We start from the raw sequence: 20,774 nt of genomic DNA on the forward strand, positions 1-20,774 counted from the left end.
CAGTAAGAACTGGGATTAGCTGAAGTGCTTGGGGTGTTCAAAAACCACTGCTATAATACGATATTGTATAAGTAGGATTATCCACATTTTCTCCAACCAGCGGGGTTTCATGAGACGTGTACGACCCTTTCCTTCAAAAATGTGGACAGGAGGAGAAACATTGAGTGACATATGAATGACAAATATCTCCCATGTGTGAAACAGTTGAAGTTTCGGCTGCGTGTGTGATATGGCCAAACTCATTTATGAGCCGTCTCATCGTTTTAGTTTACATAAGTTGACTGGGGGCTAGTTTCAGTTCACAACAAGGTTTAACAAGAAGGCTGAAAAACTATCATCACTCACTTCTATTGATGTCAACACTTACCCCATGCCTACTCACAGGAAGACTCATTCTGCTAACTCAGTGTACAAACAGCTGACTAATAACACCACTATGGTGACCATGTGGCTTTAGGAAAAAAAAAAAATTAAAATCACAAAACTAAGCAAAAATGGCATCTGAAAGTACCAATAATGTCATTGTTAGGAAAAGCTACATTCTCTCTCTCTCTCTCACACACACACACACACACACACACACACACACACACACACACACACACACACACACACACACACACACACACACACACACACACACACACACACACACACACACACACACACACACACACACACACTTGGAATTTGCAAAATCAGCATAGTTGTAAAGAACTGCAAGAAGGACATCTCACAGTTCTTCTTCTAAAAAAAACAAAAAAAATACTTGAATGTAAAGTTCCATCAAATAATGTTCTCATATTAAAGACATGGAGAGGGTGTGTGGGTAGAGACTGGCACAGGATGTGGCTTTGGGTATGAATAATTAGCTAAATCCACTTAGAGCCATTGAAAAGACATTCAAACTGGAAAAAAGCATTTAACAGCAGAGAGCAGTTTTAGCTTTGACATTATCTGTGTACAGTAAGGGTCACGGAAGGATGTGTGACAGAGTCCTGAAACATGGGCATACAGGCTGACACACGGGGATGTGAAGACATTGTGTTTAAACACATACATGCAGCTTCTACTCTTAGTGCACGACTGCTCCTGCTGTCGCATTCGGAAGCCATTTTAGCAGAACGGCTGCCATTGTATGAAGCACGAAATGAAGGCCATGGGGAAGTATGCAGTAATTTTAGTCATAGTCCGGCTACATGTGCGTTTCTGTGTTACGTTCACCGGTCCATCATGCTAAGGATCATCTCTGGTGTCAAATCTCCGTTGGCTGAAGCTGCCGCTGTTTCTTCGTTCACAGGAAGCTCAACAGTCTCTACCCCTTCATCAAGCCCCACCCCCTCCACAGTGAGGGCCACTCCCTGCTCCAGAGGAGTCGCTGCAGAGGCATCACCTTCCTCCTTCTTCACTATGATGTTCTCCACTGCCCCAGTGCTCTCATCCTCCACTTGAATGATGGCAGCAGCTAAAAAGCACAACAGACATATTTCTTACTATCCATAGCACTATCAAAAACGACAGGTTCGTTTACTAGAGTACTCGTCTTCTACGGTTATTAATCACTAACATATATGGCATACATTCATTTCTAATTTGTCACAGACACTACAGTTAAAAAAAGAAAGCCCGTTAATGCTGGAGCAGGACACTTTACTATTCATAGAGGTTACTCTTCTTAGATTACTTCTTTTTTAAATTTGTATTTTAATGCTCACCAGAAGCAGTTGTTTTGGTAGCAACTCTAACGGACTTGCTGGGTGTTGGAGGCTTGGGGGCATTTTTGGGGGGGCGGCCTCGTTTCCTCTTGACTGGTGGCTCATCGGGGGCTGGTACAGGAATGGCGGCTGGAGCCTGGTCCAGCTCCATGCTTTCTGGGTCCTCCTCTTCCTGTAGAAGTGATGACTCTTCCTCACCCTCACCCTCTTCCTCATCATCATCCTGCTCAGCATGATCCTCATCTGAATGAACACACACAAAACAATCTAGTTGAACACAGTTACAGAAAAACACAGCCCTGTATAAACCCCAAAACGGCATCCACGTCTCACCACTGTCATCATCATCATCCCTCCTGCTCCTCATCTTCCTCTTTCTTCCTCTTCTTCCTTTCTTTGGGATTGTAGCTCCATTCTCAGCATCCTCCACCTCACCGCTGCAGTTCTCCGCGTGGCGAGCCATGGTGTTCTAAAAGAAACACACCCGTAAACAGTCTGTGTTGTGACTTGCAGGTAACTAGCTGGCCTAGGAGTTGACCCTTAGCTTTCACTTCATGTGTGACAGCTAAAAACACATGTAATCTTACCCTTCGGGTGAAGGTCTTGTTACACTTGGGACAAACAAAGGTGGCAGGGATAAAGTTGGGGTCATGGTAGCGTTTGAAGTGCATGTCCAGGAGCTGCTTCTGTCTGAAGGTCTTTTCACACTGGCTGCAGGCATATGGTTTCTCTCCGGTGTGGGTTCGGCGATGCATGACCATGTGGCGCTCCTGGACACAGCAACATGAAAACACAGTTTTCACTGTTAGCAGCAAATATTATTTCATATATCATGCATGCAATAACGGCCAGCAGTTAGATAGTTGACAGACTGCTGAATGTATGGTCATATGGTCTCATTTACACTGTGTAGTGTTGTGCTGATGACGTCAGGAATCGATAATGGTCAAGTTAATAGCGATACAGTGATCAAGGTAATTCATATCCTAATTGATGTATTAAATTAGTATTGTCATTGTGCTAAGACTCTTAGCTTTGTCCACCATGACTGGAGAAGTCAAGAATACTGGTGGCTGCTGGTGCTAGATCCCTCAGCCTCCTTGTACATGCACCTATGGTATGAATTGAGGGGGAAAAAAATCCTATAATGAAATTCCTGAAAACGAAATCCTACATCATCTCATTCTCGGTGTCCATACATGCTGACCTGTTGGGGTAACGCCTCAAAAACAGTTTTAGTGGTTATCCATCATAACACCATACTGTCCCAGTACAGTTTGCTACTATCAAACTGCAGAGCCTTCAGCTTCCAGACTCACTCTCAGACTTTTAAACACGAGTAGATGATTCACACTTGAGACTAAACTGAAACAATAATATTACTACAAATATGAAAAACCTGGTTGTCACACAATATCAGTTGTATTACAGACCTGGCGACAGCAGTAGTCACACATGTCACATTTGAACCTCTTCTCATTCTTATGTGACTTCTGGTGCTGGATCAGAGCGTAGCGCTCATGGAAAACTGCGTCACAGTAACGACATTTCTTTCCGGTCTCAATGAATGAGTGTTGCTTACGAAGATGGACACCTAAGATAGCACACAGATGACAGGAGAGTAAATTAGGTGGCAGAAACAGCAAGTTAAAGTAAAGTACCATGTGTATTTGTGTGTTTACACAGTGTGTTTTACCCAAGTCACTTTTGCGTGCAATGACAGTGTCACAGTGTGGACAGTGGAATTTGGCCACATTTTCAGTGTGCTTCTGCAGAATGTGCATCTTCATGGTTCCACTCTGGGTGAATCGGGCATGGCAGATGTAGCACTCATAGGGTTTCTCTCCTAAGAATGATGATTGAGCACATACAATGTTTTACAGTTTCATGTTTTTCATTTCTTTCTCATTTCTCAAAGAGGCCCATATGCCAATATTGGAGTAACTGGGTACTAGCAGTCCGTACCATTTCTAACTTGAGTAATTTAGTCTGGGAAGCAATTTATTATTCTTTCGCATGAAAACAATCAATAAAGCTGTGCACCAAAGAAAACACTTCATTGCCCTTCAGTTCTTTAAACACACAGGAGAGGAGCAGTTAAGGTGTCGGCTTTACCTGAGTGTGTCCTCATGTGTCTCTTCAGCTTGTAAGTGTCTCTGCTAGCGTAACTGCAAAGACTGCACTGGAATGGACGCTCGCCGGTGTGGGAACGAATGTGACGCTTTAATTTGCTCACCTACACAACAGTCACACACAAAGTTACATTTTGGTAAACACTTAAACACCAAGAACACAAAGCAGACAATAGATAAACTTGCCTCCACACTGGCATAGTCACACATGGAGCATTTGAAGGGTTTCTCGTGTGTGTGCTTGTAGCGACGATGGCGAACCAGCTCTCCACTAGTCACGAAAGCCATATCACAGTCTGTACACTTGTGTGGACGAGTTCCTGCATAAATAAAATGTAAGCAATCCTTGCATACTTGTGTGAAAAAAAAATATTGAACTATCAGCACAGTACAACGTTGTACATTTTAATGACACCACAGATTCATGTTTACCGGTGTGAGTGTTGAGATGGTTTCTTAGCAAAGTGACTGTCCTAAAAGCTCTTCCACACAAATGACATTTGTGAGGTCTCTCATCTGTGTGGCTCTTCATGTGCCTGTCCAAGTTGGAGCGTCGAGGGCATGTGTAGCTACACAGCTCACACTGAAATGTCTTCTTCACTCCTAACAAACAACAAAGACATCGAAAGATTTCATATTCAGTAACAGTGTTTGTATAGCAAAACAATGCAATGCATTTGGGGCTAGCTGCATCTACGGGACACGCGTCTTTAACTAAAACAGTGTTAACTTACAATATTAAGTTTCAACAGTTAAATACAGCTGCTGAACCATTAAGTTAGGACTGATTGTACATCTCTATTCATATTCTTGTTGTGTGATCACTTTTGTTTTGATCGTTCAGAGCTGATTTATATCAGAGAAGACAAATAAACAAGACTCATTAAGTCAATGTGCATAATCTGGACTAGGTTTAAGTTTGTTTGGCATAACAAAGATGGATCCTTGCAACCAACTTACTATATCAATTCCCTAGAGTACCAGGATTATGAACCCATGTACATATATAGATTTTGGGAATCATTTTTAAAGAACTTATATAAATCACTGCAGCACAAAACAAACAAACAAATAAAAAAAAAAAAACACATGGCTGTAGGGTAGGTTTGCTAAGTAAAGCTAGTTTTGATTTAATAATTGTTTTCTGTCACATGTTCCTGTATATTACTGTAAGGTACAGGAACCTAGATATTAATGGGGTTTTTTTTAAGCCTTAGGCTGTATCTGCTGGCTTGTTATGTTTGGTAACATTGCCACTCGAGTTTTCATTAATGGTTTCTGTTGTCATTTTATCTTATCTCATTCACACACTAACATAGTGGTGTGTATGGCTGCAGTAGCCTAAACAGCCAGCTGATCCTCCTATGCTGTGTATTTCAACTTTCTGTGGTTATAAGTATGCAGCTATGCTGGGTTGGTGCAGTGCTATTCTCCAAACCCATTTAAATGTATTTATAAAGCACATGAAACAAAGGTTTAAACAATAAATTAAGAGATACACCACACATACAAATCATACAAACCACAGAATAAATTTGAGATTTAAGGCATAACATGGGGAAGTAATTCATTCCACAATTTAGGAGCTATGACACACTAATGTACAACTGAAGCAGAGTTGTACCGCCTCAAGTGGTGTCAAATCAATCTGAGTAGGTGCTAATGGAAAAAGCCCTTTACTTACCCTTCTTCTTTATCTTGGTAGGTTTAGGTGGTTTCATGTTGCCGACCACTTTCTCAGCATTGACCTCAGACAGAAGGCCCTCCTGCTGTTCTTCCTCAAAGTCATAGACACTGACATCCATATCCTTGTCTCCCTCAGCATAACGCAGACGACTCTTTTTACCCTGGACAAACAGCAAGTTCAGTTTCAGTACAGCAAAGTCTCTTAAATCTGCATTTACAAAAATAACAATCCCACCACCTTTCTTACCTTTTTGATCTTCTTAACAACTCCAGATGGTGGCTGATAGTCTGGGTCCTTAGCCCACGTTGGGTCGTCATTTGGAGGCTGAACAGGCTCCTCTTCCCCCTCTTCCAGAAGCTGGTTACCCACCTCTTCATCTTCCTCCTCGTCAGGTTGCGTTTCTGCTCCTTCCTCCTCCTGTTCCACAGTCTCCACCTCACCATTAGCACCAACCTTAACTACCTAAACATGAAAAGGCACAAACTGCTCAGTCAGGGGGTGTTATTCAAGTTTTTATTCAGAACATACAGGCACTACAATTGAGTTAAATGCACTTTTGGTGCAAAATTATTACCAAGAGTAACAAAACAGAGAATGAAAGCAAAAAAACCCCACCAAAACTTAAGTACTAATGAACCAGTAGAGAAAGGTGAGCAGCATCTTAGTTAAAAGGGGAAACTATAGTTAACCACTTTTTAGTGAGTGCTTTCTTACTGGCTTACCAGCAGAACGTTCAACAACTACCTCTTTACATCACCCTCCAGAATTTGAAGATTGGAACCAAAGTATAAGGTTTCAAATGATAACAGAATTGCTACGTTAAATGTTTTTTCCTAATTTCTTGCTAATGTATGTCCAGTACCGGAGGATCAGTGGGAAAGCCAAGAAAATATGTAAGTGGTTTGCATTTTGTTTCACCACAGGATCTTCAGCAAGTTAATTCTCTGTGGAGAAAGTTACTCTCTCAAGGACAGAGAGGAAGTCCACTGGTACTGATATGTCTTCCTAAGTTTCCAGTTCAATTTTAAAATTTCCCTCCTTTTCACATTTTCCATTATAGCTCTTATGATTTTACACTTTCAATTTGTGTAATCCTTGGTATATTTTAGAAATGTATCGAATTCCTTGAATTGATTTATATGCCATTAAGAGAACCTTTAAAAACAACTGACACATCTGCTTCAACATCTTTCTTTTTAAACGCATTTCCCATATAATGTCGATTTTTGTGAAAATCTATAGAAGTCTTGATTTGTCAATCCTTGTTCTTTCAAATCTTCAAAGCATTTTAAAAGTGGTCCCACTAAGTAAATGTTTTATTTAACCAAACCTATGTCTTTTATCCTATAACCTATATCTATATCATTCTTAAATCAACTATCAGTTTTATTTGGGCTGAATTCAGGGTCGTATATTATCTAGTGTATCGGTCTATAGAGTTCCTTGGGTTGCTTCTCTCTCACCACACTGAACTAAGTCCTAAGAGATGTTTATATCCAGGGGTTGGATTCATTAAGGTGGAGCAGGTTCTGTAATGGAATATGACTTTATATTTCCATCTCCTTCCACTGTGCTGTGCAGACTGAGTTACACATGTTCGTCAAGGTTGTGATCTGTACTGCCCTAAACTAATCTCTAGTATTTGGCAGGAAAAGACGTTCTTTGTCTTTAGCCACTTGCAGGGTCTTAAGTTTAATCTTGGGTCCTTTGCCCTGCCAAATAAAACAGCAAAACCACCTGTCGAGCTCTTGAAAGACTTCTCTTTCTTCTCTCTAAGCACTTCTGGTGCATGATCATGTTCCAAGAAAACCTTCCTGTCTTGAAAAACAAACCCCTTTTTTCTGCCAGACAATTTTGAAACTTCTTCCTTTACCTTGAAGCTGCCAAACTTGGCCACTATGGATCACTGAGGGGCAGCGCATGGCAGCTTCAGAGCGACAGAGTGGTGAGCGCTCTCCATTCCCAGCTCCATAGCATGTGAAATAGCCAACTTCTCCCTCAATGCATTTTCTACAAAAGCAGCTACATTGGGCAAGTTTTCTTCTATTCTGTGAATTCTTTCACAACTCGACCTTCCTTCTTGGTCATTAACCTGGCTTCCAGCCAGCTAGCATGGGTATCAATATTCTTTCTTCTGCTTCTGTAATTCTTTTTTCAGTGTGGTCCATTCCCTTGCTCATTTTTACAATTTTACCTTTAATTTCACAGAGTTCAGTACTGTTTTCATGGCAGAAGTCTCTTAACTCTTTGAGGATGGTTTGAACATTAGTTGAGTTGCTAGTATCCTGTTCCTCCATCCCCAAGTGGCTCTCATCAGGGTCTTCTTCCCACACAAATAGGGCCTTTATCTTGAAGTGGGACACTCTTGTATGCCTTCCTTTCAGCATAGTGATACCATCTCTTGAGTTCAGTGGTCAACTAGTTAAAGTAGGTTTACATATATGACGTATTTTTTCCCTAAAGGATCAGGAGCTCAAACTTTATGCTCCTACTGTCATATCACCCAAACTGGAAGTTTAATGACACCCAGACCCGAAGAGGACACTTGATTGTTTTTAAAGACACTGATCACTTCAGTTCTTTATATGTTAGAACTTTCTACAGGGCGGGCCATTTATATGGATACACCATAATAACATGGGAATGGTTGGTGATATTAAAGTCCTGTTTGTGGCACATTAGTATATGTGAGGGGGCAAACTCCTCATGATGGGTGGTGACCATGGTGGCCATCTTGGATACAACTTTTGTTTTTTTCAATAGGAAGAGGGCCATGTGACACATCAAACTTATTGGTAATGTCACAAGAAAAACAATGGTGTGCTTGGTTTCAACGTAACTTTATTCTTTCATGAGTTATTTACAGGTTTCTCTTTGTTCACAACCATTGACATGTCGAAGAGGTTAACACGTGAGGATTGGATTGAAATTGTGTTGATATCTGGTGAACGCAGTAACCGGGTCATTGCAGCAGATTTCAATGCAAGACACCCTACGAGACCACCCATCTCCCATGCTACAGTTAGCAAACTGCTTGCTAAGTTTTGTGAAACTGGTTCAGTGTTGGATTTGCCAAAATGTGGACGCAAGAAAACTGTCACTAATGAAGAAACATCAGTGGCTGTCCTAGCTTCATTCAGCAAGAGCCCACAGCGTAGCACTCGCCGCATGTCACTGGAGAGTGGCATTAGTCCAACATCCCTTCAGTGGATATTAGCTACTCACAAATGGCACCCTTACAAACTCCAGCTAATGCAGCATCCCAACGAGGATGACCCAGATCGGTGCACAGAATCTGCAGAATGGGCAAAACAAAAATTGGAACAGGACCCTCAGTTCACGCAGAAGATTTTGTTCAGTGATGAGGCAAACTTTTATGTGAATGATGAAGTTAACAAACAAAACCACCGCTATTGGTCTGACACTAACCCACATTGGATGGATCCCTCCAAGACTGTTGGAACAACAAAAGTGATTGTTTGGTGTGGTATATGGGGTACAACGATAGTGGGTCCATTCTTCATCAATGGAAACCTCAAGGCCACTGGATATTTGAAATTGCTACATGATGATGTGTTTCCCTCTTTATGCACTGAAGCTGGCACGTTCCCTGAGTTTTCCCAGCAAGATGGTGCACCACCACATTATGGGTGCCAAGTCCGAGCATTCCTAGATGAACAGTTTCCTGGAAAGTGGATTGGTCGTCGTGGGCCAGTTGACTGGGCCCCAACGTCTCCCGATCTGACCCCCTTAGACTTTTATCTTTGGGGTCATCTGAAGGCAATTGTCTATGGTGTGAAGATACGAGATGTGCAGCACCTGAAACTACGGATACTGGATGCCTGTACTGGCATTTCTCCTGCGGTGTTGCTATCAGTGTGTGAAGAGTGGGAGAATAGGGTTGCATTGACAATCCAACACAATGGGCAGAACACTGAATACATTTAATAAGTGGTCAGAAACTTGTAAATAACTCTTGAAAGAATAAAGTTACGTTGAAACCAAGCACACCATTGTTTTTCTTGTGACATTACCAATAAGTTTGATGTGTCACATGGCCCTCTTCCTATTGAAAAAACAAAAGTTGTATCCAAGATGGCCGACTTCTAAATGCCCACAATGGTCACCACCCATCTTGAGGAGTTTGCCCCCTCACATATACTAATGTGCCTAAAAATCAGAGAATATTAACCTTGCCCTTTTAAATTCAACTTTTCTCTTGTGTTAGTTGCTTTTAAAATATCTCACATAGTTAAGGTTGTCACAATAAAAGATTAAAACAATTATTTTTGGGTCAAGTAAGCAACAACAATGTTGGTACTGATACTGTGGTAAAAAAGTATCTGATTCAATAGTAATTTTCAATATTGATTAGTATCATTTCTTGCAACACTACTATTAGATACAATATTTTTAGGTTATCTGAGACTGCTGTAATTCTGCTGACTCTGCACCATGTTTTCCCGAGTTGGTAAGATAAGCTTCTTGTCTAGTTGCTGGCAGACTGTTCTCAGCAACTTATAAACTGCAGCCTAGCTAATGATCACCTATGGGCACGGATGATCTAACCAAATAGATACAAACTGAATTTTTGGAATGTGAAGAAAGGTCACAATGGTTGGCTAGTGTGAAAAAACACATTAAAAAAAAAATTAATAATAAGAATAATTTCGCCCAATGCTTGCTTGTATAAATGACACATCAAGTGATAAATAAGTGTTCTTACAAGGTGTGTTTGACCTGCTGTGGCCTTTACATTAATGTGACATTCAATTTAGACCAAAGCTTTGCAGCAGCTCTTACACAAAGGCTTCTGAGCCTGACCTAAAGAATATACACTAATCATTTTTAACATTAAACGACTAAAAAAATTAAACCTTTGACTATAGTACATATATAATTTTCAAATGTCATGCATGAGTTTACAGCTGTACATCTGTGTACCTGAAAGCCTTCAGGCAGTGGAAGGGTGTGACAGATAACTGGGTCTCCATCTTTAGGCATTGCAGTAGTGTCTACAAAATTGCCCTGTTGAAGCGCCTCTACAGTAGTGGCTGAAACAGGCACCTGAACCAGCTGTAGCTCCCCCAAGCCCAACGCGGCTTGCTCCTCCATGTTCACCACCTGAGGACAGGACAACAGAAATCATGCCTTCTGATTCAACAGAGTAGTGAGATTTTACACACACACACACACACACACACACACACACACACACACACACACACACACACACACACACACACACACACACCCACCAATCTGGGGGGGTGGGTTTGCCTTATTTGATAGAACAGTGGAGAGAGGCGGGAATGTTGAGAGAAGTGCTAAGAGTAAATGGCCTTGGGATAGACAGGCCTGCATTAGTTTTAGGAATATGTGTCGCCTGCTCAACTGTGTAACCAGCACTCTACTGAAACTAATAGACAACATTAACTAATAGAAAACATAAACTTCATTAAAACTATATTAAAAGTCTACTGGCTTTGTTGACACCACAAATGGATAAAAGTAAAAAAAAAAAAACCCCCAAAAAAACCAAACAAAAACAAACAAGAAAAACAAAAAACAAATATGAAATGGAAAAAAAGTACCTGTAGGGTGATTATCTGCGTTTGATCCACAGTTGTCACAGTAGCTTGGTGAGCACCACCTGTTACACCTCCGACCACACCCACCGCAGCTGATGATCCTCCCACTGCAGCATCTATTACCTACAATTATGTATAATAATGAGCACTGTGGTAAAGATGCATATTCTGGAAGGCATGCTTGGTACTCTAAATTCAATAAATGTCATATCTAAAACTAAAGTGACATCAAAACATAATATTTTCATTTTTCTTCTAAGTTTAAATAACTATTAAATCCTGAAAAATAACGTAAAATAATGTAACTGTAACTCACCTCAGTTTTCATCTGCAACAGGGTGGGATCCAATGAGTCCATAACCATCATTTCAACACCTGTGCCACCTTCCACACCAACTCCTTCCATTAGCTGTTGCTGGGATTGAGTGGCTGCTGCCATTCCTTCCCCGTGACCTGTTGGATAAAACAGACCTGTTGGATAAAACCTTTGACTGTTTTAATGTCAAAATGTCCCCGTTTACATTACAAATGAATACTTTTTTTAAATTTTTTAACAGCTAAACGGTAAAATTACATATGAAATGAGTAAGAACCTTGTTCTACGACAACTCCAGCTTGTCCCTCCACCACACCCCCAGCCTCAGCTGCTTGCTGAAGGAGATCCGCCACCATGGCATCCTGGCTGTGAACAGCTTGGATGGACGGAAACTCTTTGGTGGGGACATCCACAACCCCTACACCATCTGTTGGCCTCCCGTCCATGCTGGGTAGGAACTGAAATATTGTGTTGTGGAAACAAACATTTTCTAGCAGTGTGGGGCCATATTTTGTCTAGGACAGCAGTATACAGTCTTACAACTGAACACAAGAAGTTGACTAAACTATGACCATATAAAAACCAAAGGAGAAGAAACTAATCAGTAGCCGGTTACAGTTTGATCATGTATCTGTTCACCAGCATGTTAAACTTCCATCTCAAAACATGACATTTTTCTGATTTAACGTTCTCCCATTTCTATTGATACTGAGGATTATTGCACATAAAAACATGATTTCTGTATGCATAGCATCTACTTTCAGAACTTATGAAAATATGAAAAACAGATTATTCAAATATTTCATATCATTAACTAGTGAACCGGATATGTACAATATTAAGATTCTGGATAATATTAAAATGTAAAACAAACACCATGCTGCCACTATCAAGCTGTACTCTCAGAATGGGAACAAAGTGAAACTTATAAGGCTCAACTTTTTCTTAACACTACAGCTGTTACCTGGAATAGAAAGGATAATGACTTAAACATGACTTTGCTGACTAGGCTGCAGTCTGCAGGGTTCTTGTATCAGAGATCTCCTTTTTTTGCTGCTGAAAGCCCTGAGCTGTGCTCGATCAAATGCCTGCTACCTGACTGTCCCTGCCAACCTGAAGGACAGGAGAGGGATATATTACACAGCAGCACTATATGCTTATGTATTCCGTGCACATTCACAAGCAGTGACTTAAACTGCATCATAACGCAGGGAAAAGGGTTGTGGACCTGAAGGAGTACTATGAATGGAAAAAAAAAAAAAAAGAAGTTTCACACTAAAAGTGTCTACATTCAGCATGTATTTTTCTCTCTGCCGCTGCAAGATCACACTACAACATTAAAAACTATGTAGTGTTACACATCATGGTGAAATCTGATATAAAGAGGTTTAAAAAATATCTTAGAATAAAGGATCAGCGATATATGATTACTGCCATTTGCTGGTTTCCCCCCCTTGAAATCTTTTATTTACCAGTACTAGCCTGAATAAATCAGTATGTTTCAGGGTAGGCTGAATTTGTACTAACAGACTCATTAAATCTGCACTAACCCCCCCTCCCCCATTCTTCTATAAGACTAGACTTTATTAACAATGAAGAAAAACAAAACTGACACCATCACTGCTAATTGTTTAACTTGAGCAAAACCCTTAACTGTACACAAAGGGTGAGATCTAACAATCAGCTTTGAAATATGCTGACATTTTACACACCACACAGTCCAGAGAAAATTGCATTAGTAGCTCAAGAAATGATATGTGCTTAGATCTGAATACTGTGCTAAAAATTCACCCTTTTCACCCTTAAAACACCACACATTTAGAGATGTGTATGCATTTATATATATATATATACTTGAGATGAAGTAGTGGCTGTGTAACTACTCTTACACACACCATAACCCCAATGTGATTTTAGAATACTGGCAATCCCTGAAATGTGTTTGTGAGATTCGGCACATTTGTCTTTATTTGCTAAATGTGGGAAACTGGAGAGGCTCTGGCAAAGGCCTTCATACATCCTTCCATTTACAGCAGAACAAATTTACCACAAAACAGCAATCACTCGGAGCGGAGCAGTCAGTTGTCGTCCCCTTTCAATGCATTTATATAGCTGTATTTTTGTAGCTCTCCAAGCCGAGTCGTAGAGGGAGCTCTCTGCTGTAATATATATCTGTGGCTATGAGGCTCTAGGTGGGCTTAGAATAAGCGACGAACTGGCAACGGGTGTAACAACACCCGACAATTCAGAGCACGTCGTGATGGGCTAAAAAGGAGAGAGGTGCACCATTCAATAATGGAAGACGGCTGGGAGAACGCTAAATGCTCATCTGATCTTCGAGAACGCCAAAGATCGTTCTGCTGTGAATGCTTCGTCACTCTCCCGCACTTGCCTCGGCGTTGGCGTTTCCGTGTGTGTACTTTGCAACGAGGGGCCACAATAATCAGTTTGGTTCCAGTATTTCAGATGCGTCAGGAAAGTGCTGAGTAAAACCTTGGTTAGGGTCACGCTTCGAGACTCCGTTGCTTCGAAACATTCAGACGTATTAAGGGCGTTGGGTACAGAGGGCCTCAAGCCTGTCAGGTCGACGTGATCCTGTTAGCTTTGCTAACGGTGACTGCTAACCAACGCTAGTAGCTATCTCGCTTCTTTTTCCCCAAATATAGATTTGATTAAACGTTATGCAACACGCTAAAGCTCAAAGTAACGTGAACAGGATCACCCAAAACGACGCCAATGTCGCAACAATTATTTCGTGCTTGTAAGATTGTCTGGGTTACACTTTATATTAATGCAAACAAGCTAACGTTAACTAACTTAAACCCGCCAGTTCGATGTCGTCAAGGTAGCAAAAATGGGAAACAAAGAAGCGAGAAAATGGACGCCTTGGCCTAAACTCTCCAACCAAATCGACGGAGTATTCACAACATGTCTTCGACTATATTCTAACAAATACGTACGAAATACAACTGGATGTATACATATTTATTGTAACTTGTGTTTTTAAGCATATTTTGACAGGGTTTTCAATAACGATAGAGGGAGACAAACACTCTCCGACGAGCTGCCCGGACCCAGAGCCCCATCGTGACACCTAGAGGCCGATTAAAGATCCTGCAAACTCCCCCCTTATGTGAAAAGTAGTGATACTTTACCTCTTTTAGTCTGTTTCTCCTTCTGCTTAACTCGGCGGAAAGCACAGAGTCTGTGCTACAAAGTTTAGCCGACTAGGGAAAAATGCGGGCTTCTTCGCAGTTTGTTTTAATCCTTCTCCTGCTTTAGCAGAGTAGCTTCTGCCACAAAATGGCAGTTGGAAGCTCAGTGCGCCTGTGCGGCCGCTGGGGGGTGGTGTCGAAGCTGCTGCAGACACACTGATTGGCCAGGAGGGGCGCCCCGTTGGAATACAGTGAAGCCTATTTATCACAACGTTAGGAAAACGGACGCTTTCACAACCCTCGGAAATGCGACATTCACAAGAGAATAAACCCGAGGCGTTAACGTTTTCAATAAAACATACAAATGAAAACATGCTCATTTAGAACCAAAGAAAAAGTTATGTAACTGAAATGTTTTTAGTCTGTTTAATATTATGGGAAATATTAACTTTTTTATTTGTGTCTGACACTAAAATAAAGATATGCAAAGCTTTTAGCTTTCCATTTATTACATGAAATGACTTGGATGATTATCCTGAAGATATACACCCACATCTGAGCTGTAACTGTGTCCTGCTTTTTTAAATCTCTCTCTCTATATACACACACACACACACACACACACACACACACACACACACACACACACACACACACACACCCCTTCCAAAATTTAGTGTTCTATGGCTAAAATTCTACTCTGTGTGTGTGTGTTTGTGGGGTGGTGGTGGGTGGGTTAACACTCAGATACACAGAGCTCTTCATCTAAAGATGATCAATCGCACAGGAAGCTATCTTACAATGTTTTAATAGTTTTTTTCAATATACTTGACACAAGAATGTTTGAAAATACATCTCAGAACACTAGAAATAAAACATTTGTTTACAATGTTTCACAATTCCCCAAGCTTGATAAAAAAACAATTGCATACATGTGTGTCCTGCAATGGGATTTCATCACTTCACATTCTCTTCATTCTTAAAGTATCTCATTTCTGTCTTATTGCATATCTCTTATATAAAAAAAAATCAAGGCACTTAAAAACTGAGATGCCTTGATTGCAAAAGGAACACCTGTAGATTTCTGTTGTCCTATAGAAGTCAGTGTAGTAAGAACATTAAATACAGTGGTAGCATTGATATATACAGTGATTCCCTGCATGACATCAACTCTATAACAGGATTCCAGTGACAGTGCATTCTGGTGATCTTCTTAAATTGTATAATCAAACCAAAGATCATTATGGATGCTTTGAAGGAAATTCCAAGTTGTTTCATTTTTTTCTCCTTTTTTCCTCCCTTCAGCATTTGTGATGTGCATACGATAACTACAGCTGTAAAACACACTCTTTTCTGAATCTATAAGTACTAAAATGTGACATCCAGCTCATATTTCATGAAGTAAAATAGACCAAAGTCCCACAGTTTAAATCTTTTTTTTGTTGTTTTAAATCTGTTTGCCCAAATCCCTACCATTTAAATACATTTTTAGTTGGCTTTTCCTCACAACTCATCTCAGATGGGTGACAAATCAAAGGAAAACAATAGTAACATGCATGATCAATACATCTAACTAGAACAGCTCCAATACTCCATCAAATTGATTTGAGCATCTGGATCTCTACATTTTGGTTCAATATCTCTAACAGCCGTTCAGTTGGGTTAAGATCTGGCACTTGTGTCTAATTTTGGAAGGGACCACTCCCATCAGGAGAGAAAAGCTCGCTGAATGCATTGCGATGACTCACAACTTTGGATTAATTTGATTAAATGGACTTAATCCATTAGGTAGTGCATTAGGAACCTAGAAACACATAAGGAAAAAAAATATTCTTGTTAAAAACTGCCATCAAGCATCAGTGAGACTAAAACTGCTGAGTTTGATATAACAATGAAAAATCAGACATTGTCATGAAAGTTCACAAAGCAATAAAAGTAAAATACCAGGCCTGCAGACACTATAGCCAAGTTAGTGCCTCACTGAACCACTACAAAAGTCACAGCAGCATTCTGAGGTAAATGCAACTGCTAACAAAAACTTTCACAATTACAAAGTCAACATTTTGATTCTGTATAATGTTAACAGAATTAGTTTAGTTTAACTGTATGCTACACTTTGCTTAATATAGAGTACAGCTGAGGCTGATGGGAATCAAATTTTGCAAAACCAGGTAGACATACTCAAGTATGACCCCATGATGGCAGTAGAGGGACAGTCCTCTTCCTTGCACCATTCTGATCAAAGATAGTCTAATTCAAGACCTTCCATCTGATAGCACAGCTATAACTGCTCATCTGTCAATGTTAATCCAACTGGTCTTTATCACAGTACTAGTGTCATACAGTATGAGATTGGGATATACAGCTGTAGGCCCCAAGTTAAATTCCAGTAATGGTACTTAGCAAATGAGAAAAGGCAGTATAGTGACATTAGCATCAGCAGTGTCACTGTAAAACTATTATAAGAATGCATTAAAGTGAGGAACTGAAGTCACTTGGACACTTTGGCATTTTCAGTCATATGTGTCATCTGTACATTACACAACATGTTTGTTTGGACTCTGTGTCCTGGTACAGTGTCCGAATCATGCTGTATCTAAACAAAGATTATTATTACCTGCATGATCCACAAGTACAAAACACTTTTCCCCCTTGTTGTTTGTTGAAAAACTAATGTGCTTTAAAAATAAAGGTCATTTTTTAAAACTCAATTATATATATATATATATATATATATATATATATATATATATATATATATATATATATATATATATATATATATATATATATATATATATGTATGTATGTATGTATGTGTGTGTGTGTGTGTATATGTATGTATATATATATATATATATATATATATATATATACATACATATACACACACACACACACACATACATACATATATCTATCTCCATCAGCCAGAATTACAGTGGTCTGCATAATATTGTGTAGCATTTTCTCAAGCTGCCAAAACAGCTCCAACTAATTTAGGTGCGGACAGAGACTCTGTAGGGATCCCATGACACCCTGCAGATCTGATTGCGATCTAGGGGAGTGTATGGATCGGGTTCAAAGGTGGGATCTTTGTTTTCTATTCCTGAGCAGTTGTTTGGGTGGTAGAGCTCAGTTTCTTGCTAAGTCTGCCAATGTTAAGGAATCACTGCTACAAGTTGGTGTATTTGGTTTGCAGTAATGTTTAGGTGAGGCGTGCATGTCAAAAATAAATAGCAGGATCCACACTTTCTACAGGCACAGTGGACGTTTAGATGTCACTTCATTTTTGTAATAGTCTGTTTCTGATTTCACTGCACTACCCGAGATTGCCCCTCTCTACATCAGCCTTATTACGCAATTCTGAGCAGCTTTTTGGTTCAGCTCTGTTGAAAGAGCCAACCAACTAGTTCCCATGACATTAACATTAATAACAAAAAACCCAATAATACTATCACATACTTTGCTTTCTAAAGTGCTGCTCTCATCCAACATGTCCTGAGACACACGAGGGCTCTCAAGCGTTAACCTCTAAAAATCTTATTTTAATGCACAGTGATGCGGCATCGCTTACGGTGACAGTAAGCACTCCTTTGCACTCAAAAATAAAAATCTCAAGATATATTCCATAACTGTCTTTGCTAATCAATTAAATGGTCTTTGAAGCATTTCTGTACACCATTTTTCTATCCCTTAATATCCTTACATTCATAATCTTCTAGTCATTTCTGTGATGAAATACAAAAAAAATGCATATTATTAAATTCAAGAATATGTGTATTTTAAGAACAAACCAAAGTTTTTTCCATATTTAAGTTAGTATGCATTTCCACTTCAGTGAAGGAATGTCGACTTCTGCTTTAGTATTTGTATTTGCAAAAAGGTTTGCTCTTGGACTTTGGTGTTTTGGCTCACACGATGAACTCTGCCTCAGAGAAGGCTGATGTCTTTAGTTAATCTACCAACTCCACAGACACACTACTTTTTAAACTGTAGCATGTTCTGTTCATTAACTTTTCATGCGTTACATTCTTTGGTCTTTGTTTTTGGTGAGATTTGATTAGAATGTGTTGCCATGTAGAATACACCATGTAAAAAGTTCAGGTGTAAAGTCATCCTGCACCTCTTCAGTCAGTCTGTGTTGCTTGTGTTTACTTCGTCGACACTGACAGAGCTCAGTTTCAATATAGTGTCATAAAAAGCAGTATCTTCATTTTAGACATGTTAATTCATGCTTTTAGGTGTAAATATACTTTAATAGCTTCACAGTTAGCTAAGAACACTTTGCAAAAAAAAAAAAAAATGCTTCTTACAGCATTTCATCTGTAAAAATGTCAAAATCTGGCAAGCAAATAATGCAACATTAAGGCAGATTTACAAGCAACACCATGATAAAGTGTCTGATGGGCACTGTGTATGTAGTTTTTTTCTTTTAAAGAACGTAGGCTAAATGGTAACCATCACTGCAGACGTTCCACAAGCTGTAGTTTGTCTAATCTTCACTTGATGCTTGCTCTAAAGGCGAGGCCACCCATAGATTCCCCTGTTAAAATGTCCCAGTTCAGAGCAGAAATAAACAGGTTTGCAATAACTATAAGTGGGGGAGGGGCTGGTTGTCAGTCATCCTCCATGACATGTTCATTACATTTTGACACTTTGTCTTGGCACAGGGAGTTATACCTAATAGATGTCTGCTTAAGTTCCACGTCCACCACGTAGAGTTACTAAACTGGACCTGCCATATTTGAGCTAATAAAGTATGTGCTACAGACCACTTGAGAAATCTATGTGGCAGTGTTGGTAAATGTAATTTTAGTATGTTCTTATTCTGTTACTTATCACTACTTACCAGACTTGCCTGTGCATTGCAGGTTAGAAATCCAGCTAGCTAAACAAGCTTAGTTGTTAGCTTAGAGTTTAGTAGTATAAAGTTAGCAATTTCCTGCTCCAAAAAGCTAACATGGCAGTGGCAAGAATGCCAAAGTTTACACTTCATAATGTGGCGTCTGACATCACCATGTCCATCATTCATATGCAGTCTATAATGTGGTCCTATTTTTAAAAAAAATCATTTGGACTTGGCTTCAGATCTATTCAGTAGCAAGCAAGTAGAAGTACAGTAAATAGTTACTTTGACAGTGACATGTGGGGAGATAGTCCAAGCAGCCTTTAAGCTAGGCTGGAGACAGCAGCGCCCGTTAAGAAAACACATTTTCATGTAATAGCAGAAGTCTAACTCCCACTGGTATATGACTCTTAGTGTAGTGACTGTAATATCATTGGTAAAAACCCACAGCTTTCTAGAGCATCCAAAGAAATAGTAGTAGCAGTAAGTAAACAGTATAAAGATTTAACATTTTGCGCATTTGTGGACCCAGGAAAATAATTATAAACAAGGTGACTCTGAAAAGCTTTTGACTTATGATGTAGATGAATATTTTACATTATTAAGACGTCTGATGCATTTCTTGTTTGCAGCCAGTGTTGGAGTTTGTCCCTTTGAGTTTTGTTCTGACAGGATATATACTGCATTTAACACATTTTTCTTTATGTTTTTAGCTACAGTCGTAGCTGAAGAGGACAGTATACCCTATATTCCTGTGACACCATGTCAAAGCATTGCAAAAATGACATTATACTCTCCAGTGTTGTCACTGAATTTTTGTTTTCAGCAGCTGTAACCGCCTGTGTGCATGTTGTGTTAAAAAGCTGTGCTGGCCATGCTTCCTGGTGCAAAAAGTCTTGAGATGCTGTCCTGAGACGTCTCCACGTGTCTATGGGCCATCTTCCCTTCCTCACCTGCTCCACAACATGAATGGAAGAGCAAAGAAAATGTAAGAAATAAATTAAAGGAGGAAAAGACTGGATGGATATGTTCATTTTCTCCAAAGACATCTGTACCGGTCAAAGACAAATGGAAGAAAATAAAATATAGATTTCATTATGTCTGCCTTAATTATCAACTTGTAGATGAATGCCACAAATAGATGAATGAACAGATTAAAACAAATGGATCAGAACTCTTACAGTCACGTTACTGTTGCTTGTGCATTATTCTCAACATTTACATCAAGGCATATTAAAAAAGGTTCTCATTTTATAGTGCAGGTCAATATTACTCCCAGTTAAGTGACCATCATGTCAAATACTATTAATACTGAGACAGATAAGTTGG

At 39.7% G+C, this 20,774-nt stretch overlaps 2 protein-coding genes across 7 annotated transcripts in view; both read right to left on the reverse strand.

Moving 5' to 3' along the window:
* Positions 1–283: 283 nt before the first annotated feature.
* Positions 284–14,927, reverse strand: ctcf (CCCTC-binding factor (zinc finger protein)). 3 transcript variants are annotated; one of them, XM_080876157.1, is made up of 16 exons: positions 14,597–14,927; positions 11,719–11,899; positions 11,442–11,596; positions 11,129–11,248; positions 10,479–10,658; positions 5,781–5,996; positions 5,532–5,694; positions 4,280–4,450; positions 4,034–4,167; positions 3,831–3,951; positions 3,412–3,561; positions 3,149–3,309; positions 2,303–2,485; positions 2,049–2,184; positions 1,716–1,958; positions 284–1,465 (listed from the first exon to the last, which is right to left on the reverse strand). In XM_080876157.1, exons 2-16 carry the CDS (start codon positions 11,885–11,887, stop codon positions 1,221–1,223), a joined length of 2,547 nt encoding a protein of 848 aa, XP_080732283.1. In that variant the 5' UTR covers positions 11,888–11,899; positions 14,597–14,927; the 3' UTR covers positions 284–1,220. The 3 variants fall into 3 exon arrangements, with proteins under 3 accessions (XP_080732283.1, XP_080732284.1, XP_080732285.1); XM_080876158.1 differs by having other exon boundaries at positions 11,442–11,578; positions 14,597–14,920; XM_080876159.1 differs by lacking the exon at positions 11,719–11,899 and having other exon boundaries at positions 11,442–11,578; positions 14,597–14,925.
* Positions 14,928–17,483: 2,556 nt separating this feature from the next.
* The window catches only part of ripor1 (RHO family interacting cell polarization regulator 1), a 62,321-nt gene continuing 59,030 nt past the window's right edge, over positions 17,484–20,774 (reverse strand). For all 4 annotated transcript variants that reach the window (XM_080866834.1, XM_080866833.1, XM_080866835.1 and 1 more), the window contains one exon: positions 17,484–20,398. In XM_080866834.1, the coding sequence (XP_080722960.1) occupies positions 20,301–20,398 (98 nt within the window). In that variant the 3' untranslated portion in view covers positions 17,484–20,300. The remainder of the gene's footprint in view (positions 20,399–20,774) is intronic.

This window comes from Rhamphochromis sp. 'chilingali' (genome assembly GCF_963969265.1).
Source record: "Rhamphochromis sp. 'chilingali' genome assembly, chromosome: 2".
In the NCBI taxonomy this organism is placed as follows: Eukaryota; Metazoa; Chordata; class Actinopteri; order Cichliformes; family Cichlidae; genus Rhamphochromis; species Rhamphochromis sp. 'chilingali'.